Source organism: Notamacropus eugenii, chromosome 1 (assembly GCF_028372415.1).
Source record: "Notamacropus eugenii isolate mMacEug1 chromosome 1, mMacEug1.pri_v2, whole genome shotgun sequence".
Lineage (NCBI taxonomy): Eukaryota > Metazoa > Chordata > Mammalia > Diprotodontia > Macropodidae > Notamacropus > Notamacropus eugenii.
In genome coordinates, this window is record NC_092872.1 from 617,550,481 (window position 1) to 617,569,352 (window position 18,872).

General features: G+C 34.3%; 1 protein-coding gene across 6 annotated transcripts in view; it reads right to left on the minus strand.

The window, feature by feature from the left end:
• HOOK3 (hook microtubule tethering protein 3) overlaps positions 1–18,872 on the minus strand; it is a 112,268-nt gene that overhangs the window by 15,959 nt on the left and 77,437 nt on the right. For all 6 annotated transcript variants that reach the window (XM_072635034.1, XM_072635035.1, XM_072635039.1 and 3 more), the window contains exons 13-18: positions 15,603–15,690; positions 13,907–13,976; positions 11,220–11,360; positions 7,165–7,252; positions 2,222–2,256; positions 249–331 (exon numbers count right to left, since the gene is read on the minus strand). In XM_072635034.1, the coding sequence (XP_072491135.1) occupies positions 249–331; positions 2,222–2,256; positions 7,165–7,252; positions 11,220–11,360; positions 13,907–13,976; positions 15,603–15,690 (505 nt within the window). The remainder of the gene's footprint in view (positions 1–248; positions 332–2,221; positions 2,257–7,164; positions 7,253–11,219; positions 11,361–13,906; positions 13,977–15,602; positions 15,691–18,872) is intronic.

The following is an 18,872-nucleotide window of genomic DNA, read 5'->3' on the forward strand; positions in this document are numbered from 1 at the left end:
GAGTACATGTGGGAAAGGGAACACATTAATACAAGCTCTTCACTAACATATCAAACATAGAAACCTATATAATTAATATCTGAAATTTCCAGTTGATTGCTGTCTAAATTAGGTTTCATCATACCTATGCTGTTTATAATCCATCTTTTTTTTAACAGTCAATTCAATCTGAAGGTAAAACTGTCAGGGATCTCTGAGTTTAACAATACGTACTTTTTAAAAAGCCCTGTTCATTATGAAAAACTCACAGCTGTTGTTATATCTTGGTTCAAGGTCTTCAATAATGGCCCGTTTCTTCTGTAACTCATTATTAGCTTCGTGTAGCTTCTCTCTGTTATTATAAGACATTGTAAAACCATGTGTCAAATGTTACTGTTTTTTATCTTTTTCTACCTCAAATGAACATCTTCCTAGAATAGAAGCTAACTTACAGAAGGCATGCTTTGAGCAAGAAGCATTTCTAAAAAATGGAAATGAATAAAAACGAAAGATAGAATTTCTTCTTCTAGGCCCATTTACTAGTTATTTTATAATATTCCAACAACAATAACAACATGGCACTCTAAGGTTTGGAAAGCACTTTATGAACATTATCTCATTTTAAACTCATGACACTTTAGGGAGGCAAGTATTTTTATTATCCTCATTTTATACATAAGGAAACTGAGGCCGATGAAGTTAAGTAACTTGCTCAGGGTCACACAGCTAGTATGTATCTGAGGTTATGTTTGAGCTCAGGTCTTCCTGATCCCAAGTCCAGACAAGTCCAGTACCACTGTACCATCTAGCTGCTTCTAAAAGAAAATTCTGTGATCTTTCCTATTCCCCGCTCATTGCCCAGGAATGAGAACCTTTTAAAAATCAAACTTCAAAATCTTCAAAGTCAACATTGATATAAAATACTGATAGAAATAAATATAACTAGGAAAAGCAAAATGAATAAACACAGCAAGTCATCTATGTAGCTTTCCACATGGTAGATCTTCAAATAAGTAACTGAAGTCAGCAACCATGTTTCCCCTTAGTCTTTTCTTTAAGCTAAATGGTTTTGAACAATTTTCACACTAAATGATCCTCGGACCCCTTTTAACATTCTGAGGACTCTTCTTTAGACATTCTTCAGTGTATTCACGTTCTAACCAATATGTGGAGCCCAGAACTTATTATAACGTCTGAGATATTCGGTTTGACTAAGGAAGAGTACACTTGGACTCTCAGCACCCTAGAACTGGACACTATACTTCTCAATTCAGTATAAAAGTAGCACAACTTTTTTTTTTCTCTATGTTCCACTACTGACCATCATAAGCATATTTTCCTGGTGAATTATATATACTTTTCAAACACAACAAAATTCTCCTTACGCTATTTTTGCTAATTTTAAAGATTCCTAAGAATTTTTTCCGAATGAAATACAATACATAGTTGCAACATTTTCTCACTCTCTTCTTTAGGTAGCAAAAAAAACCCCCCATTTACAGTGATAGTTTGGTGTTAATGAAAGTGATCTAAACTGGGAATTCAGTTTACATGCAGTTTCCATATCTGTAAATGGAGTTGTGATCTCCCAGATCCCTTTCATGTCTAACATTTTAAAACATGTTTTAAAGTAGAAGTTCATAAACTAAGGTCTGTGAACTTAAAAAAACCCCCATGATAATTACACTTCAACATAGTTATTTTTCTTTGTAATCTCATAGCTTGATCCTGTGTAGTTAAATGCATAAAAGCATTCATTTAAAAACAAGAGTCTAAGAAGGACGCCATAGGTTTCCCCAGATTGCCAGAGGGGTCTATGATTTACACTATGAACCCCTAATAGAGATGAAGGAAATTGCTGCAAATCTTCCTTGCATTCTTATTCAGTTTGAGAATGGACTTCTAAAAAACTTGCACTATTATATAGCTACAGATAGGATGATAAAACATAATTGCAAAGCTAGCAAACTCTTAATCAATTTTCTTTGGAAACACAAGAACTTGAACTATGAACCTGATGAAAATGACCTGTTTCAAACAAAAAAATAAACATCAAATAAAACAGACTCTTAATTTTTAGATTTTAAAAAGCACATTTTCTTGGTGTATGCTTTACATTTTCCTAATCTAAGTTTCCCTGCCATTCCCCCGTTGCTCCCTCCCAGCTACTGTTCTCTAATGTGGTTATGCAAAGGCACTTATAAAGACTTCAATTAAGAAGAGGGAACAATCCCATACTTACAAATGTTCTTCAAGCTTCTTTTTCAGGAGAACTGACTAAAAATAGAAAATAGTATGTTACTTCATACTGTATAATTAAACTCATTCAAACTAATAAAACAACTTCAAAAATTATTTGGTTTTATAGTAAAACAATGTTTTTCAAACTTTTTTCCTGTTAAATATGAATCTAAAGGAGGCAAGTTATTACTCAGATTTCCAAGTGCTGCCTTAAGCATCTTTGAGAATAAGTCTGGAGGAAGTTTTCCATGACAGCAAAATATCAAGACTTGGGATAAACATAAGAATGAAAGGCTAGATTAACAACTACATTTAATTAGCACAGATCCTTTTATTTAAAGCCAAAGACCTTCATCATACTCTTCAAATATGTTGTTTAATATTCAAAATTTATTTCAATTAGTATAAAAGAAAAGGTATTAAGGCAAAATGTCTTAAGGGCTTATGCAACACTACATTAATTTGTGGCAAAGAAGAGAATGAAAATTAGGATCTTCTGACTCTTACTTTTTCTTCTTAATAACAATTATCTGAAATGCCAGTCCAAAGTTAAAATCTATATAGTCAGGGTATTTCAAATAAGGCATTTATTCTTTTCACTTGATAGTTTTCACATCTGCTTTAAGTACTAAAACCAAAATATTAAATTTTCAGTAGAGCAAAATATCCTATATCACTACCTTGTAACAAAAATAAAGGAAACTACAAAGCTGGTCTCTTTCTAAAGCAGCAGACTGGTGGTATGACAACACTGATCAGTTCAAAACTTTGTATTTTTCAAAAGACATACCTTCCTAATACTGCCTAACCTATTAACAAAATCTGTATTCTATAAACACATACTAAGTGAAGATGGAGACAAACAGCTCCAACATTTTGAAATCTATTGTAATTGGACATATCAATTAAGAATGGAGGAAAGGAAAAAATTAAGATAGTCAGTGAACTAAGAAACCATGAACCAAAAGCAGACTTTCTCTGGTTTGATCATATGTTTACTGACACTTGAAAATAATAGTGTCTAATGCAAAGATTATAAACTAAAAGGTTATGTCATATCTGAATAATCATTATGCATTTTCAACCATCTACATTCTAATCCATATGTTTCTAACTCAAAAAGTAGGGAATAGTATCTAATAAATAGGAATAAATAGAAAGCCATACTTACAATAGCCTTGAGCAGAAACCCATGCCAAGAGACAGAGAGGACATATTAGTATGAAGCAAACACAGCAGCCAAGAGAAGGAACGATTTAGTAACTCATGAATAGAAGGAAAAGATATGCAATTTTTTTTTCAGAAATGTACATTTTTCTTTCTTCTATGTTCTCCTCATCCTGTCTTGTTCTCTGTAGTTTTATACACTGTGGCTAGCTCAAATTATCCATGTGACTGGATATAACAATGCTTTTCTGCTTCCATGCTAAAAACAAATGACATAAAAATAATAATAAAAAATATGTAAACCAGCCCACTCTAAAACTTCTGGTCACATGAAAGGACAGTCTGTTTTTGATAAGAGAATAGCAGCTCCTCTTTCTCAGAGGATCACTTCGATTTGGGAGGCAGCAATGTGTGTTATATATTCCTGAGGAACAACTATATGTTAGTGAGGAAAAAGAAGAAAAAGACATTCAAGTCTTGAGAAGGAAAGACTGTGTGTCTTGTATTTCATTTAGCACTACTTTCCTTAGTTCCTTGAAAGTATAGTTTAAGAATAAATTTAAGAATAAAGTAAACATTCTATCTGATAGGCTTTTTCTGCATGAAAAGTTTTAAGACAATATGAATGCAGTATGAAAAAATAATTAAAGGTAGAAATTCTAAAAGGTACATTACCTTCCCCAAACACCTCAACATCTACAATTAAGTTCCCTAATTTGCAAGAACAGCACTTTGTCTATCTAGCCTCTAGTTTTTGGGTAAGACGAGGACAGCAATGGAAGTAGCAAGGGGTGTGTATGTGTGTAAGGCTGTGGATTTAACTAGCAGTGGACAAAACATAAATGTGATTCAGATGATATTGTCCAATATGGTCAATGACAAAAAATAAAAATGTTCAAATAAATACAACTGTATTTTTCAACTGATAAGCAAAAAGATCAATTTTAACAGCTCAGGTGATTCAAAATTTTCTTTCATTTGGCACTAAGAATCCAAAATTAGGAAACAGAAAAGAGTCTTAGGTTAATTTCATTTTCTTTTCACTTTCACTAAGTTCTTAAAATTCATTTTCAAAAATTCATCTTTTAGAGTACTATTCTCTAGGCTTTATAATGTTCTTTAGGCATCATAGGAAGGTATCATTTTATGATCTATGATTTGGTAGTACACCAGTTCTCTCTCTTTTGTCTATATTTTTTATCAATTCAGAGAGCAACCTTTCCATTCCTTTTGACTATGAAAAGCCATTAACCTGAATCTAATGCTGTGGTGATGAGCCTTTTAGAACTCAGAATGGATCCTCTGATGACAGATACATAATCTGCAGAATGCCTGTTGTCGAAATTTTTACAATCTGTCAGAGACTGTATTTTGCTCATGTACCCACTGGGTAACTGAGGTCACTTCTGTACTATGATGAGGCCTCAGTGAAGGATTTTAGTACAGATATGCTTTAGTATCATTCACAAAAGAAGGTATAAAATAGCACTTAGCATTTCACATTGGTTTCCTGCTTTAAAAGTGAAACAAAGTAGTCAGTTTAATTGTTGGTCACAGCAATCTCTAGCATTATCTCTTCAGGTTAGGATTCCAAGGAGGATTAAAAATAGATAATTAATCCCAAAATCTCTCCGAGTTTTGGAACTCTTAGCATGACTAAAACCAATGATGTATTCACAGTGTTAAAGATACATGTAATATGATCAGAATGAGCCTGTTCTATGCTTGATATTGTAGGGTTTTAGATTATTTATTTCCCTAAAAACTTTTCTTCTTTTTAAAAATTTGGACCCCCTTCATACACTTTTTTTATATGAGAGTATTACTCTTCTTATTTATCAAGATAATATCAAAGAGGATACTCTTCTCCCCGTGTTACTGAGCAATTACTCAACATCAATACTGAGAGAGTACTAAGACCAAAAAATGGCAAAACAAACACTAACTAAATTACTGTAAGGAAAACTGTTCAGGAAACCTTCTGGCAATTTTTAGGACAGTGAGACAGTAACTACAAGGTGGAGGGAGACAGCTGCACTTATTTTTCCTTTCTATGGCTTTGTGTTTAAGAGAGCTGAAGCTAGCTGTGGATGAAGGACTATAACTGTCCAGAATATCTACAAAGAGATTTTAAAATTTCCTTGAATTATCAATAACTTGTTTGAAATGTACAACATTTCTTCTTCATGTTAGGGGATCCACAATCCCACAAAGTGTTTTTGTAACTTCTTTTTCTTTGCAAACTAAAAAAAAAAATCTAGTCAATGTGCCTATATTCTTTCATAACATAAAGAGAAAAGGGCGGATGTACAAAACTGCTGTTGTGGTTTGTCCTTTGTTCTCGAAGAGGAAGTGATGCCATGACATGCAAGTGAGTTGGATTTAAGTGAGGCAGGCTATGCAAGGTCACCAGCCTCACTTTCTCCTCACAAGCCATCTGGGTCTAGCGGCAAGATACAAATCAGGATGACTGGAGATAGGCCCGGACAAAATTAGAAGAACACATGAAAATTTTAGAAACTGCATGATAAAATTTGACTAGAAAACTATAGAAAATTTTTCTTTTAAATAATGTCCTCTATATCTGAGAAACACTGATTGGTAATTGAAAAGGGCACATCTATGAAGATTAAAATATATGCCCTAAGTGGATAGGAGTCATAACGAAAACTAAGCCGGAGGTATAAAGCAGATTCTGCTTCCATTCAATTACCTCTAATAGCTATAATCAATGAGGTTGAACACTGGGGTTACATACTGCATCGAGAATTGGATTATTCAAATGAGACAAAACCTTCTATATTACTTTAAATAAGGCAGCGGTCCAATGAGCTTTTAGTGAATGAATGGACTTAGAAAAAAGAAAAATTTGTTGGTATTTCTATGCTTTCAGAGACACAACAATTACAAGAATTTTGTTGTCAATGTCTTCTCAGTGTATCCCTTGCTTTGAGAAATCTCAGAAGATACTGTTGCAGGAATATGAGAGGGCTTTACAAGGCAGAGGTTATGTGAAATAAATTATTTGTATTATAGCAAAGTAGATTTGAATGGCCATCTTAGCATCAAAATGGACCCTGAAGCCCGAGAGACTTGAGTTAAGTCTGGATCTCCAAAGTCCTTGAGTAGCAGATAAAACTGGATTTAAGAAATGGTCCTATTTATTACAAAAGGTGATCCAAAAAGATCAGTCTTTGTAAGCAAGTAAAAAGACTGATAAAAACCCTTTCTATCTCTACAGCTAGAATTCAAAGTAAAACAAACTGATCCACCAAAGAAAAGGATCAGCAGGTTAAAATAGTAGATTATTAAAATCTAGTTACGTTTTTCCAGTTTTTTGCAGAAATGTGAACTAACAAGCAAGTCCCCCTTTGCATATTTGCCTGAAGAAGTTAATGAATTTGTTAAGTCTTACTGATAAGTTACAAATCTTAATCATAATCACAAAGTTACTCATAGCAGTTTTTCCATTAAAGAGAAAAATTATTTTGCATAGATAAATACCATCAATATGTAGCACATTCCTTGTAGGCAAACACTGTGAAAGGTGAGATTGGGGAAAGGACTGCATTTTCATGTTAAGAATCCAAACTGTGGCAGAGTAAATCTAGGAAAGAGTCCCTATGATACTGTCAAGGAAATTTTAAAAATAGGAAATATTTCTAATTTCTTTTGAGAGTCATGGGAAATAATATCAAAATGAACAAAATGAAACTTTTAGTTTTCTCATTAATGTGCAACTGCTAAAAATTCTAAGTGTGTATTATGAATACTTACATCTTCTGCTTTTGAGCCTTGTTCCTGTAAAGATTTCTGCAATTCTTCAACTTGTGACTGTACTTCTAGAAGTCTTTGATTCACCAGTCTAGAAATAAACAAACACTTTATTTTGCGGGTTTAGGATAATTTATACTTTCTTTTTCCTTTATGACTCAATATTGTGTATAGAAAATAGGAAGGCATACAAAAATAACCTCATGTTATTAGTGGGGATAAACTGTAGCTCATAAAAATGGTTCACAAATGATAGCAACAGAGGATTCACAAAATGCTTTTCTCACAAGAACTCTTATCAAGTAAAATGCAAATGTAATTATTCTGATTTAGCATATGAGGAAATAGGAGGCCCAGAAAGGTGGAGATGAAACAACCTGCCCCAGGTCACATATAAAATATGTCACAAAGCAGTTCAAACTCGTCCCCTCACTGCCTCCAATTCAAGGCTTCTTTAAAGTACAATAATTCAAAAATGTAGGTTTGAAACTTACAAAGCCATTGTCCAATGAGTAGCTGAATTTGAACATTCTTTGAAAGTAGGCTTAAGATAAAGGATAAAGTGCATCAAAGAAAATAAAATAGACAATTTTAATTATATGAACCAAAAAATAAAATCAATGCTGCTAAAAATAGAAGGGTGGCAGGTAAATGGAGGGAAAAAAAACCTTGTAGCAAAATTTATCTACGGTCTCATTTCCAAGATACATAGAAAAGTTATTCAAAATTATAAGAATAAGCTATTTTCCAACTGATAAATGGTCAAAAGATATGAACAGACAATTCTTAAGGGAAGAAGTTCATCAATAATATGAAAAGAAGCTTCAGGTGACTAATAATTAAAGAAACACAAATTAAAATAACTGAGGTTCCACCTCACACCCACATAAGTGACAAAACTGACAAAAAAGAAAATGACAAATGTGGAAGTGCTGTAGGAAACTAGGTGCATGAATATACTGTTTGTGGTATATGAATATACATGTGGAGCCATTCTGGAAAGCACTACACCCCAAAAGTTACTTAACTTTAATATAGTGACATCATGACTACATCTATACCCCAAAGAAACAAAAGAAAGAGGAAAAGGATTCATGTGAAGGGAGTAGTTTCAGAGAAAATAGTAAAGACCTGTATGAACTAATATAGAATGAAGTGAGTAGAATCAGAACTTATAAAATAACAACAATGTTGAAAAAAATGTTGAAAGAACTCAGATCAAGTCAATGACTAACCATGACTCCTGAGGACCCATGATGAAATACGCTTCCTGACAGAGAATGATATCCTCAGAGTACAGATTGAGATATATTTTTCGGACATGGTCAATGTGGGAATTTGTTTGGTGACTATGCACATTTGTTACAAAGGTTTTCATTAACCTTTCTCTCTCAGTGGGGAGTGAGGGAAGGAAAGAGCTGGTAACAGGAGAAAATGGATTTCTGTTATATGAAAGAAATTAAATTTAATTAAAAAATTTTTAAGCGAAATAACCTCTTTGTCAACTAATTACTGTAAAAAGGAATTGTATTTTTCAAGCATACTGGGTTACAACTTAGAAAATATGAAATATTTAGTCACAAATATTATACAGCACAAATGCAATCTATTTGATCCCTCTGCAACCATTTCCCTGCCCAAAAGAGAAAATGGCAAATTGTGGAACTCAAAAGTTTTTAAAAATAATTATTAGTTTTCAACATTCACTTTCATAAGATTTTGAGTTTTAAATGTTCTCCCCTCCTTCTCCTCCTCTCTCCCCAAGATGGTATGCAATCTAATATAGACTGTATTTATATATTCATATTAAACATATTTTCACATTAGTCATGATTTAAAGAAGAATTAGAACTAATGGGAAGAACCACAAGAAAGAAACAAAACAACAAAAGAAAAGGAGAGCAAAGAGTATGCTTCCATCTCCACTCAGACTCCAAAGTTCTGTCTCTGGAAGTGGATAGCATTTTCCATCATGAGTGTTTTGGAGTTGTCTTAGATCCCTGCATTGCTGAGAAGAGCTAAGTTTATCAAAGTCAGTTATTATACAAGGTGGCTGCTACTATGTACAATGTTCTCCTGGTTCTGTTCACTTCACTCAGTATCAGTTCATATAAGTCTTGCGAGGATTTTCAAGTCTGCCTGCTCATAATTCCTTATAGGACAATAGTATTTCATTATATCCATATACCACAACTTGTTCATTCATTGATGGGCATCCCCTCAATTTCTAATTCTTGGGCATCACAAAAAGCTGCTATTATATTTTTGCACATGTAGATCCTTTTCCCATTTTTATGACCTTTTTGGGATACAGACCAAGAAGTGGTATTGCTCGGTCAAAGGATATGCACAATTTTATAGTCCTTTGCGCATAGTTCCAAACTGCTCTCCAGAATAGCTGGATTAGTTCACAACTCCACCAACAATGCATTAGTGTACCAATTTTCCCACATCTTTTCCAACATTTATCATTTTCCTGCTTTGTCATGTTAGCCAATCTAACAGGTGTAAATGTGGTACCCCAGAGTTGTTTTGATTTGTATTTCTCTAATCAATAGTGATTTATAGCATTTTTCCATATGACTATACATAGCTTTAATTTCTTTCTTTGAAAACTCTCTGTTCATATCCTTTGACCATTTATCAACTGGGGAATGACTTGTATTCTAATAAATTTAACTCAGTTCTCTCTATATTTTAGAAATGAGACCTTTATCAAAGACACTGTTTATAAAAACTGTTTCCCAGCTTTCTGCTTCCCTTCTGATCTTGGTTGCACTGGCTCTGTCTGTGCAAAAACTTTTCAATTTAATGTAATCAAAATCATCCATTCTGCATTTCATAATGTTTTCTACCTCTTGTCTGGTCTTAAGTTCTTCCCTTCTCCACAGATCTGCCAGGCAAACTATTCCTTGCTCTCATAGTTTGTTTATAGTATCATTCTTAATATATAAATCACGTACCCATTTTGACTTTATCTTGGTATAGAGTGTAACATATGGGTCCATGCCTAGTTTCTGCTATTTTCTAGTTTTCCCAGCAGTTTTTCTTAAAGAGAGAGTTCTTATCCCAGAAGCTGGGGTCTTTGGATTTATCAAATAGTAGATACTATAGTCCCTGACTCTTGTGTCTTGTGTACCTAATCTATTCCACTGATCCACCATTTTATTTCTTAGCCAGTACCAAGTAGTTTTGATGACTGCTGCTTTATAATACAATTTAAGGTCTGGTACAGTTAGGCCACCTTCCCTACCATTTCTTTTCATTAATTCCCTGGATGTTTAGACTTTCTGTTCTTCCAGATGAATTTTGTTCTTATTTTTTCTATATCTATAAAATTTTTTTTGGTAGTTTGACTGTTATGGCACTGAATAAGTAATTTAATTTAGGTGAAACTCAAAAGCTTTAAAAAAGAAGGCTAAAAATTGTTTTTATATGTAACTGGGGAAAAATAAAGTACTAAAGAAATAAAAAAAAGAAAATAGCAAATTGAAGATTCTGACATTTCTATCATTAGGAATAAAGACAAATTAGCCTGCAAAAAATGGAACATGATCTAACAATCTGACAACTGTCAGAGTGACAATGGCCATAGAAGATTTCATCCCTGATATTTGATCAGTAAGAATAAAAATCAGAGAAAGAAGATGATTTAGACACTGTTTCGATATGACTAACAAGGAAGCATACAGAATAAATCCACAAAACTGTGAGTAGGTACTTTCTTAAGATGAGTCTGTACTGTGCATGTAGAGAAGCTACATCAAATTAAAGCTGCTTACCTTCTCTTTAAGGAGTGAGGGGAGAGAGTAAGATAGAGAATCTAGAACTCAGAATTTGAAAAAGGAATATTAAAAAATCTGTTTTACATGTGATTGGAAAAGGAATGAAAGTAAGATGAGTCTATAAAACGTTAGTAGGAAAGTTTAAGGCAGGCTGGAAAAAAGAAATACAGTATCTTGCTTCATCTCCACTGCAAACTTAACTGCTCCATTTCAGAATAATTAAGTTCGCATAACAGATCAGTCTGGCAGCTGATGCTATTACTCTTCTCCTACCTGTTCTCTGTCTCTAGTTCATTCTTACGTAGGTTTGCATCATCGAGCAAGCTCTGCAACAATGCAATCTGTTCATTGTCAGAGCCCTCCTGATTAAGTTTTAACATCTTATTTTCATGCTGAAGACGAATAAGTTTCTCCCTGGATAGGTAAAATAAAAATTGAAATGCATTGTTAAGTATTTATGATATGACTGTTAAAAAAACATCAATATGTAATCATACATGCAAGGCACAGACTACACTTCAAGTAAATAGAAAAGGACTGAACTGTCTCTGTATTATAATTACTGAAGTCACTGGCTAAGACAGCAAGGTGTTAAAAACTTTTTATTTTTAAGAATAGATAATCTGAACATGGTCAATGCCATCGATTGAGTTTTTCTAAGTAATGAACTTTAAGTATCCTATTTCTTTTCAGATTTAGACTCCAAGGTCTTAGGTATATTAACATAATTTACTCATTCAACAAATTTTTATTAAACTTTGTTTTACTGTATGAAAGACTGGGAAAAGAAGCACTGCGCTAGATGGTACAAAGGATGCAAAGATATGTAAGGCATGGTCCTTCCTCTTAATGAGCTTACCACTTTGTAACAGGCTCCCTACTCCCTTCTCCAAAACTTGTGGGAAAGACAACAAATATTAATAATCTAAATTATTAGCTCTCAGAAAACAGAGGTTTTAATATTTTTCAGAGGATAGACTTACAGAAAGCTAGAAGGAAATTTGTCTACCAATTCATCCTCAAATAATTCACTCTTACTTCACATATGAGGGAACATATATTCTGCAAACTTAGATGATTTGTCCATGATCATAGAGCTATGCAGAAGCTAAGTGGGAGAATGGATGGAGCACCAGCCCTAGAATCAGGAGGATCTGAATTCTAATTCAGCCTCAGACACTCATAGACTGCATGACCTTGGGCAAGAAGACACATAGCATCTAGCTCCAAGGGCTGCTGTGAGGATCAAATGAGAGAATATTAGTAAAGTGCTTAGAATGGTGTCTGGTACACAGTGGGTGCTATATAAATGTCGACTATTATTATTATTGTTATCCTAGGAAGCAGAACAATTACCTGAAAGATGTAAAACAGATGTTTGCAATGAGGAGGAGGGAAAAAAAGATTTTTTCTTCAATTTAATACACCACAGAGTGCCTCTCCAAGGATAAAGAAGGGCAGTTTTTGCCTTCAAGGAGCTTAGGGGCTCATAGGAAGAAGAGATATGTACCCAAACTTATGATATAAAGTCACTGGATCAAAAGACATGGATCTGGAAGGGACCTTCGATAGTACAGGGGGAAAGCAGGAACCACAATCAATTCAAAACATCTTGATGGACTAATAATGTAAAGATCCCCCACTCTCCTGCCTCACAGCAGAAGGTCTTCCACTGTTTGCTAAATGAGGAATAACAGACTATGCAAAGACACTGCTGGAACAACTATCTGCTGCCCTTGGATAAGAGATGCTGAAGTTCTGTCTAATGGACTTCTTTAACAACTGTAAAAGTGTTTGGTCCTCTCCCCTTGTCTTTTGCCCTTGAACAGAGTTAAGCTATTCTCTTACTCTGATAATAAAACTCCTTACAGACGGATTCCAAATAGCTCCCCTTTTCTCCTCTGAATGATTCCCCCTTTCTCTGCTCCTCCCTTGTCAATGAAATACTTTATCAATTCTGAACTACCACAGAATACTGCTGATTGGCTGGGTACTGTAAGTGAGCCTGAAAAATTATAAAAAAACAAATGTGTACCCTAGGAAGCTAAAGCTGCTATTAGAAAGCAGTCTGCCTTCACATGCTAACAAATGTCTTTGTTTTCAATTTGGCCTTTTATCTCTGACCCATATTCACTGGATTTCTGCTGGTAGTAAACCTCTCCCAAGAGTCCCCATTCCTTTCAATTAAGAGGATTCCTAACAATATCAATGAATGCAATCTCATTATTTTAAAGATGGGAAATTGAGGCCCACAGAGTTCAACTGAATTTTCTAGAGTTATACAGTGTATTTGAAGTAGAGTGAGGAATTGGGCTGAGGTCTTCTGACTCCAAATCTAAAGTCCTTTCAGTTACACCACTTCTTATGGTTACGAGTAGTAACAGAAGGCATCGTATATACTTGAAGTATTTGAGGCAGTACTTTTTGTAGTACTGAAAAACTGGAAACAAAGTAGATGTTCAACAATTAGATATGAAAATGTATCTCCCTCACTTTAAAGAAACAGAAACTATGAATGCAAAATTTTGTACTTCAGAATTACTGGAAATAAGAAAAATACTGCTACATTTTATGTGTCCAATAAAGTTGGTCAATAAATTTTTAATAAGTGCTGACCACAAGTCAGGCAATACCTATGGGTATGGGAACATAAAAGTGCTAGCTAGTTTTGCTGAGCTGTTTTCTTTTTCTAAAGGGTGGATCAATATTTTGGGAAATAAAGGTGATTATAAAAAGTATCAATTTTCAGGAGAAATCAAATTGAAGGATCAAATTCAAGGAAGAAGGAATAACTTCTAATTGAGAGTATCAGGGAAGGAGCTGGTATTCAAGTTCAACCTCAAGGGGAGAGAAAGCTGACAATTAGGAAGGATCAGGGATAGTGAGGGAAGTTCCTTTCCAGTTATGGGAGATGGAATGTGTTTGTATAGGGTAGCTACAAAGCATTATAGTATACTTACTTTATTTCAGGTGTAACAATCTCTGCTGCCAGACTGTCTGAAGACTCTTGACTTCCCAGAGGCATTAATCCTATTTACAACACACATGATGGAACAGAGAAGTTAGGATAAAATTGTCATCTTTTTTTCCTCTATATTTAAGTTTTCTATCCTTCTCCCTGGATAAAAAAGCCTTCTCCATGTACATAGCTAAAAGCCTGTTTTTTTCATCAGAAAAATTTTTTTTTGGTGGAAGGAATGAGAAAGGTTATTTGGGAAGCAATAGTTGCGGCCTCCTATTGTTCATAAAAGTTAGTAGTATTTAAGATGTTAAAACTCTTTTGAATATGAAATATGAAGATCAAAGTGTGGGAAAACATTTACTTATTTACTTTTTATATTTCCAAACAGATCAACTATTAGGATATTGTTCCAGGTTTTGATATAGATGGAATTATAGTTCTTCAGAGAGGAGAATGGTTTTGAAAGGAGCACCGAAGCAAACATTCTAAGCATTTCTCAACCTTTTCCTCAAAACTAGATAGTATGCATTTGTCCCACATGCATAAGCTCTCTTTGGGATGTCAAGGGAAGAGACAAAAAAAACTACATAGTAAAAATCAAGAAGGTTGCGGTAGACTAAAATGAAACAGGAATAGAAGAAAAATTAGAGATGCAGAGCAGTCAAGTGAAACACTATAGGAAGGGAAGTTGTACGTAGGAGGGAATGGAAGGGAAAGATATACCACCACAAGCTTACAATCCACAGACACCAAATACTTGAATATTCCTCTTGATGAATTATTGATCATATTTCCTAATTTCTTTCTACCATTATGATGAAAATAAAATTCTATTTTTTATTATTTATCATATATATTATGTATATTAATATATATCAAATAATATTTTTATGCTTTGCAGAAAACTCATCCTAGTAAAATGAAGTTAAAAACATCTATTAATAAAGAAATTTATATAATGTTTATATAAAGTGTTTATATAATGAGATGAAAGTCCATCCTCAGAGGTTGTTTCAGGATCTAATAGACTGACTTCACTGACCCAATAAGCAGTCAACAATTGGTGAAAAGAATTTTTAGGAAGTCACTTAACAAATGTGGCCTCATAATTCTATTTTTTGTTTCCTATAAGAAGAGTATTAGGCTACATTTTTAAAAACCAGAGTCAGGAACTATATTCATAGCTCAGGAGCTCTAACCTTAAGCCTTCCAGTCTTTGTTTTGCGTAAAATAGTGCAACAACTCTTAGTATTTTCTCGACTGGACTACCATTTTTTCCCCTATTAGAGGAAAAACCTTCCTTAAATAATAAAAATTAAGACCTCTTGACTTTTTTGAGTCATGGATGTCTAGTCTTTTGCTAGTCTGGTGAACAGATCCTTCTGAGAAAAATGTTTTAATATGCATAAAATACATAGGATTATAAAGGTAATACAATATTATTGAAAATAAATATGTAATTTTTCTTTTTCTATGTAAAATTTTCTTTCACAGAGGTTCCTGAAATTTATCTATAGACTTCTAAGGAGACCTAAGAACTGCTTTAGATTTTTCTATAATAAAAATGTTTCAATAAAATTTTTAGCTCAAAAAGAACTTCCTGAAAACACCTTTGCTTATACTTGTATTACGTATGTTATAGGAAGAATAGAACATAAATTACATTGCTTTGAACTCAGGGCATTTTTTGTTACCTTGAGTAGTGAGCTGCCCTTCTTGGGCCTGTACACATCTAAGTTCTTCAATGGTTTCTTTAAGTGAATCCCGTTCGGTTCTTAATCTCTGCAAGAACAAAGCACAAGAAAAATTAAACCCAGGTATCAGAGTTGGCTCTACTGGTCCACTATATGTGCTTTCACAGATATCATACTTTAACGTTTGATGTAATATTTACGTTACCAAATTACATTCAGGAAAATAGTTACTGAGAACTTGGGTACGTTTTATTAAATATGAACACTTTTTCATAGTCCATTTAAAAGCTGATTCCTAACACTTTTTAAAATGAAACAAACTTCTAAATGGACAACCACAAATTAGCAAACATTTATTCCTATAGGATCACAGATTCAGAACTAAGAGGAACTTTAAAAATCATCTAGCCAAGGCCCTTATTTCACTGCTATGACTGAGACAGAATTTGAAATGAGGTGCTCAGAGAACTGAGCCAATGTTCTTCCTATTGTACCATGGTTTCTGCTTTTACAAAGCTTAAACTTTAGTAGGTGGATAAGATACAAACACAGATGACTATAACATACAATATTAAATTACTACTGTAGAGAAGCAGAAAAACAATTTACTCTATGGGGCCAGAACAGGGAGGTCATTGAGAAAAGGTGGTGAGAGGGATGAAGGGAAGGCTTTTAGGAGCTAGTAGCCTTCAGGCTGGGCTTTAAAAGATGGAGAATAATTCAGTAGGTAAAGAGGGAGGGGATGATAGCCCAAGTGAACAGAACAGTGAAGGCAAAGGCACAGAGGTGATATTGCAGATACCTGTTTAGTAGCAGTGTTGTCCAGTCTGCTTGGATTAAAGAACTAAGATACGAATGGGAAGATGGGGTGATGCCATATTAAAAATGAATCTGAATGAGCAGATGAGATGGAACTTTACTTAAACAAAAGGGACTGACTAAAGATTTTTGGGTGAAAGTCAACATAATTAGATTTGTGCATACGAAAGATTAGTAGTAGGATAAAGCATGGTCGTGAGGAAGACAAGAGCAAAGGAAGAAGACATGCTAGATGCCCATTGCAAGAATATAGGAAGAGAATGAAAATTTGTTTTACAGAGAATCACATTACCTCTAGTGTTGGAAGGAATTTCTGACGTTATCTGGTGTAACCTCTGCCTGAATATTATCGACAAATAATTATCTATCCTGTGCCTGAAAGCCTCCTGAGGCAGCTTATTATACTTTTGGGCAATTCTGTTAAAAAGCTTTTACTTATATCTAACCGAGATCTGCCTTTCTGCAATTTCTATCCATTGTTCCTAAATGGGACCTCCAGGGCAGTGGCATCAAGAGTAGAAAGAAGGAAACATAGGCAAGATACACTGTATAAGTGTAACTGACATGGTAAACCCATAGAGGGCACTGGATTAGGGGAATGAATAAATACTGGTGCCAATGGCAAGATATAGTAAAGTCAAAAGCAGAAACAGGTTTAAGGGAAAGGTTAGTTTGGGGAATGTTGCTCTTGAGATAGCAAGGATTCATTGAGGTAGAAATGTCCTGGAAACATTTCTGGAAACTAGAGACATGGGTATGGAACTCAGAAGTCAGGGATAGAGAAACAGACTGGTTTGAAAATTTGTATTTGTATGAAAACAGTAGATGAAGCCAAGAAGAAGACACTGTGTAGAATGGAAAAGTAAGGAGAGAGAAAGAGGACTTCTCATGACCGAATGGGTTCTATCAAGGAACTTGGGAAAATGAGGAATTAGAAAAAGAGACGATAAAGAAGCGTAAAAATATAGTGTACTAAGAATTCAAGAGTGTGTGGTAGTTCTGAATCTAAAGCAGAGAGAAGGGGCTGGAGAGGGAAGAATGAGGAATCAGTACCTTACAGCACCAAAGATATGAAGGGGCTGACACAACACGACAAAGGACCACAGGATTTGGCAATCAGAGAGTCAATGGTAATTTCTGAGACAGAAATTTCAACAGAATGCTAGGACAGACCGAAGTTAGATTGCAAGGGATGAGTAGGGAAGTATAAGCAATTTTGTATTATATATTCAATAGGAGTATGAAACATATAATGTGGTGGGAAAAGGGAATAAAAGAAAAGAACATAATACTGAAAAGACCATTTAGGATTTAGGGGTTGAAATAGAATGATCTGTAGTGTCCTTTCAAACTCTAAAATTCAAATGGTTTTCATTAGCAATTTATGATAACTCAGTAGCAAGGAAGGCTCTATTACATGATGTAAATCTAGTATTTAGTAATTATGAGAAAAAAACTTTTTTGATGTGTGATTTATTACATTTTTTGGAAAATGTTAAAGCTTCACCTGGAATTTTCAATTACTTTGATTTGTTCATCTTTATTAAAGAGTATAGTTTGTCTAGATTTCAGTTAAGGAAATATAAATTTTATAATGTAAATTTCACAAAGCATCATGCTATGTTGAAATATATCAATACTCATCATTTTCTTTATTCATGTTGTACCTCTACCAACACAAGAAACTACACTTCCACCCCTGTCACTTCTCAAGTAAAAATATCCATCTCTCACTAAACACCCACATATGCTCTCTTTCCCTGTTATTATGTTAAGCTTTATGAGAGAAGGGACTCTCTGGCTTTTGTATTTCTATAGATAGTGCTTAGCACATAGCTTACTATGGTATAAGAAATGTTTTTTCATTTATTCTTAGGCTATTTTCATCCTGTGATGAAAATAGGAATTACAACTGCTCAGCCCCAGGGTAGGAGTTCCAAAGTTGACACAATAATAGGTCTTTTGGTATTGCTAATATCAAGGCATTTAAACTATTTATTTAAGTAATGTTTATATACAATGTTTTATTAATTTTGGTTTTTATAAGTAATGAATTGTAGGTATAGTTGTGGTTCTGAACTGAATGAGCACAAATTCACTCAGGCTTCCACATCCAGCCATATCTAGATCATGCTTCATTTCACATCCCACCCACCCATTCACCTAGGTTTTTTTGTCACCTGTCCTGCTACAACTGCCCCATTTCCCCTGACCTGGACCTGTCTGTTATACAGAATTCATGCTCCAGTTTCTGATTTGAAACTTCTGACTGGGGAATATGTGAGTACAAACTTACTTACCTTCTATATCGAGGCCAGCCCCCAGATATGCTTTAGTTCATACCCTCTCAAGCCTTCCACTCAGGCCATCTTGGCATCTACCCCATAGCTGTGAATAACTATAGCCCTGCCATTTCTTTCCCTACACACAGTAACCAAATAACTAGTGCCA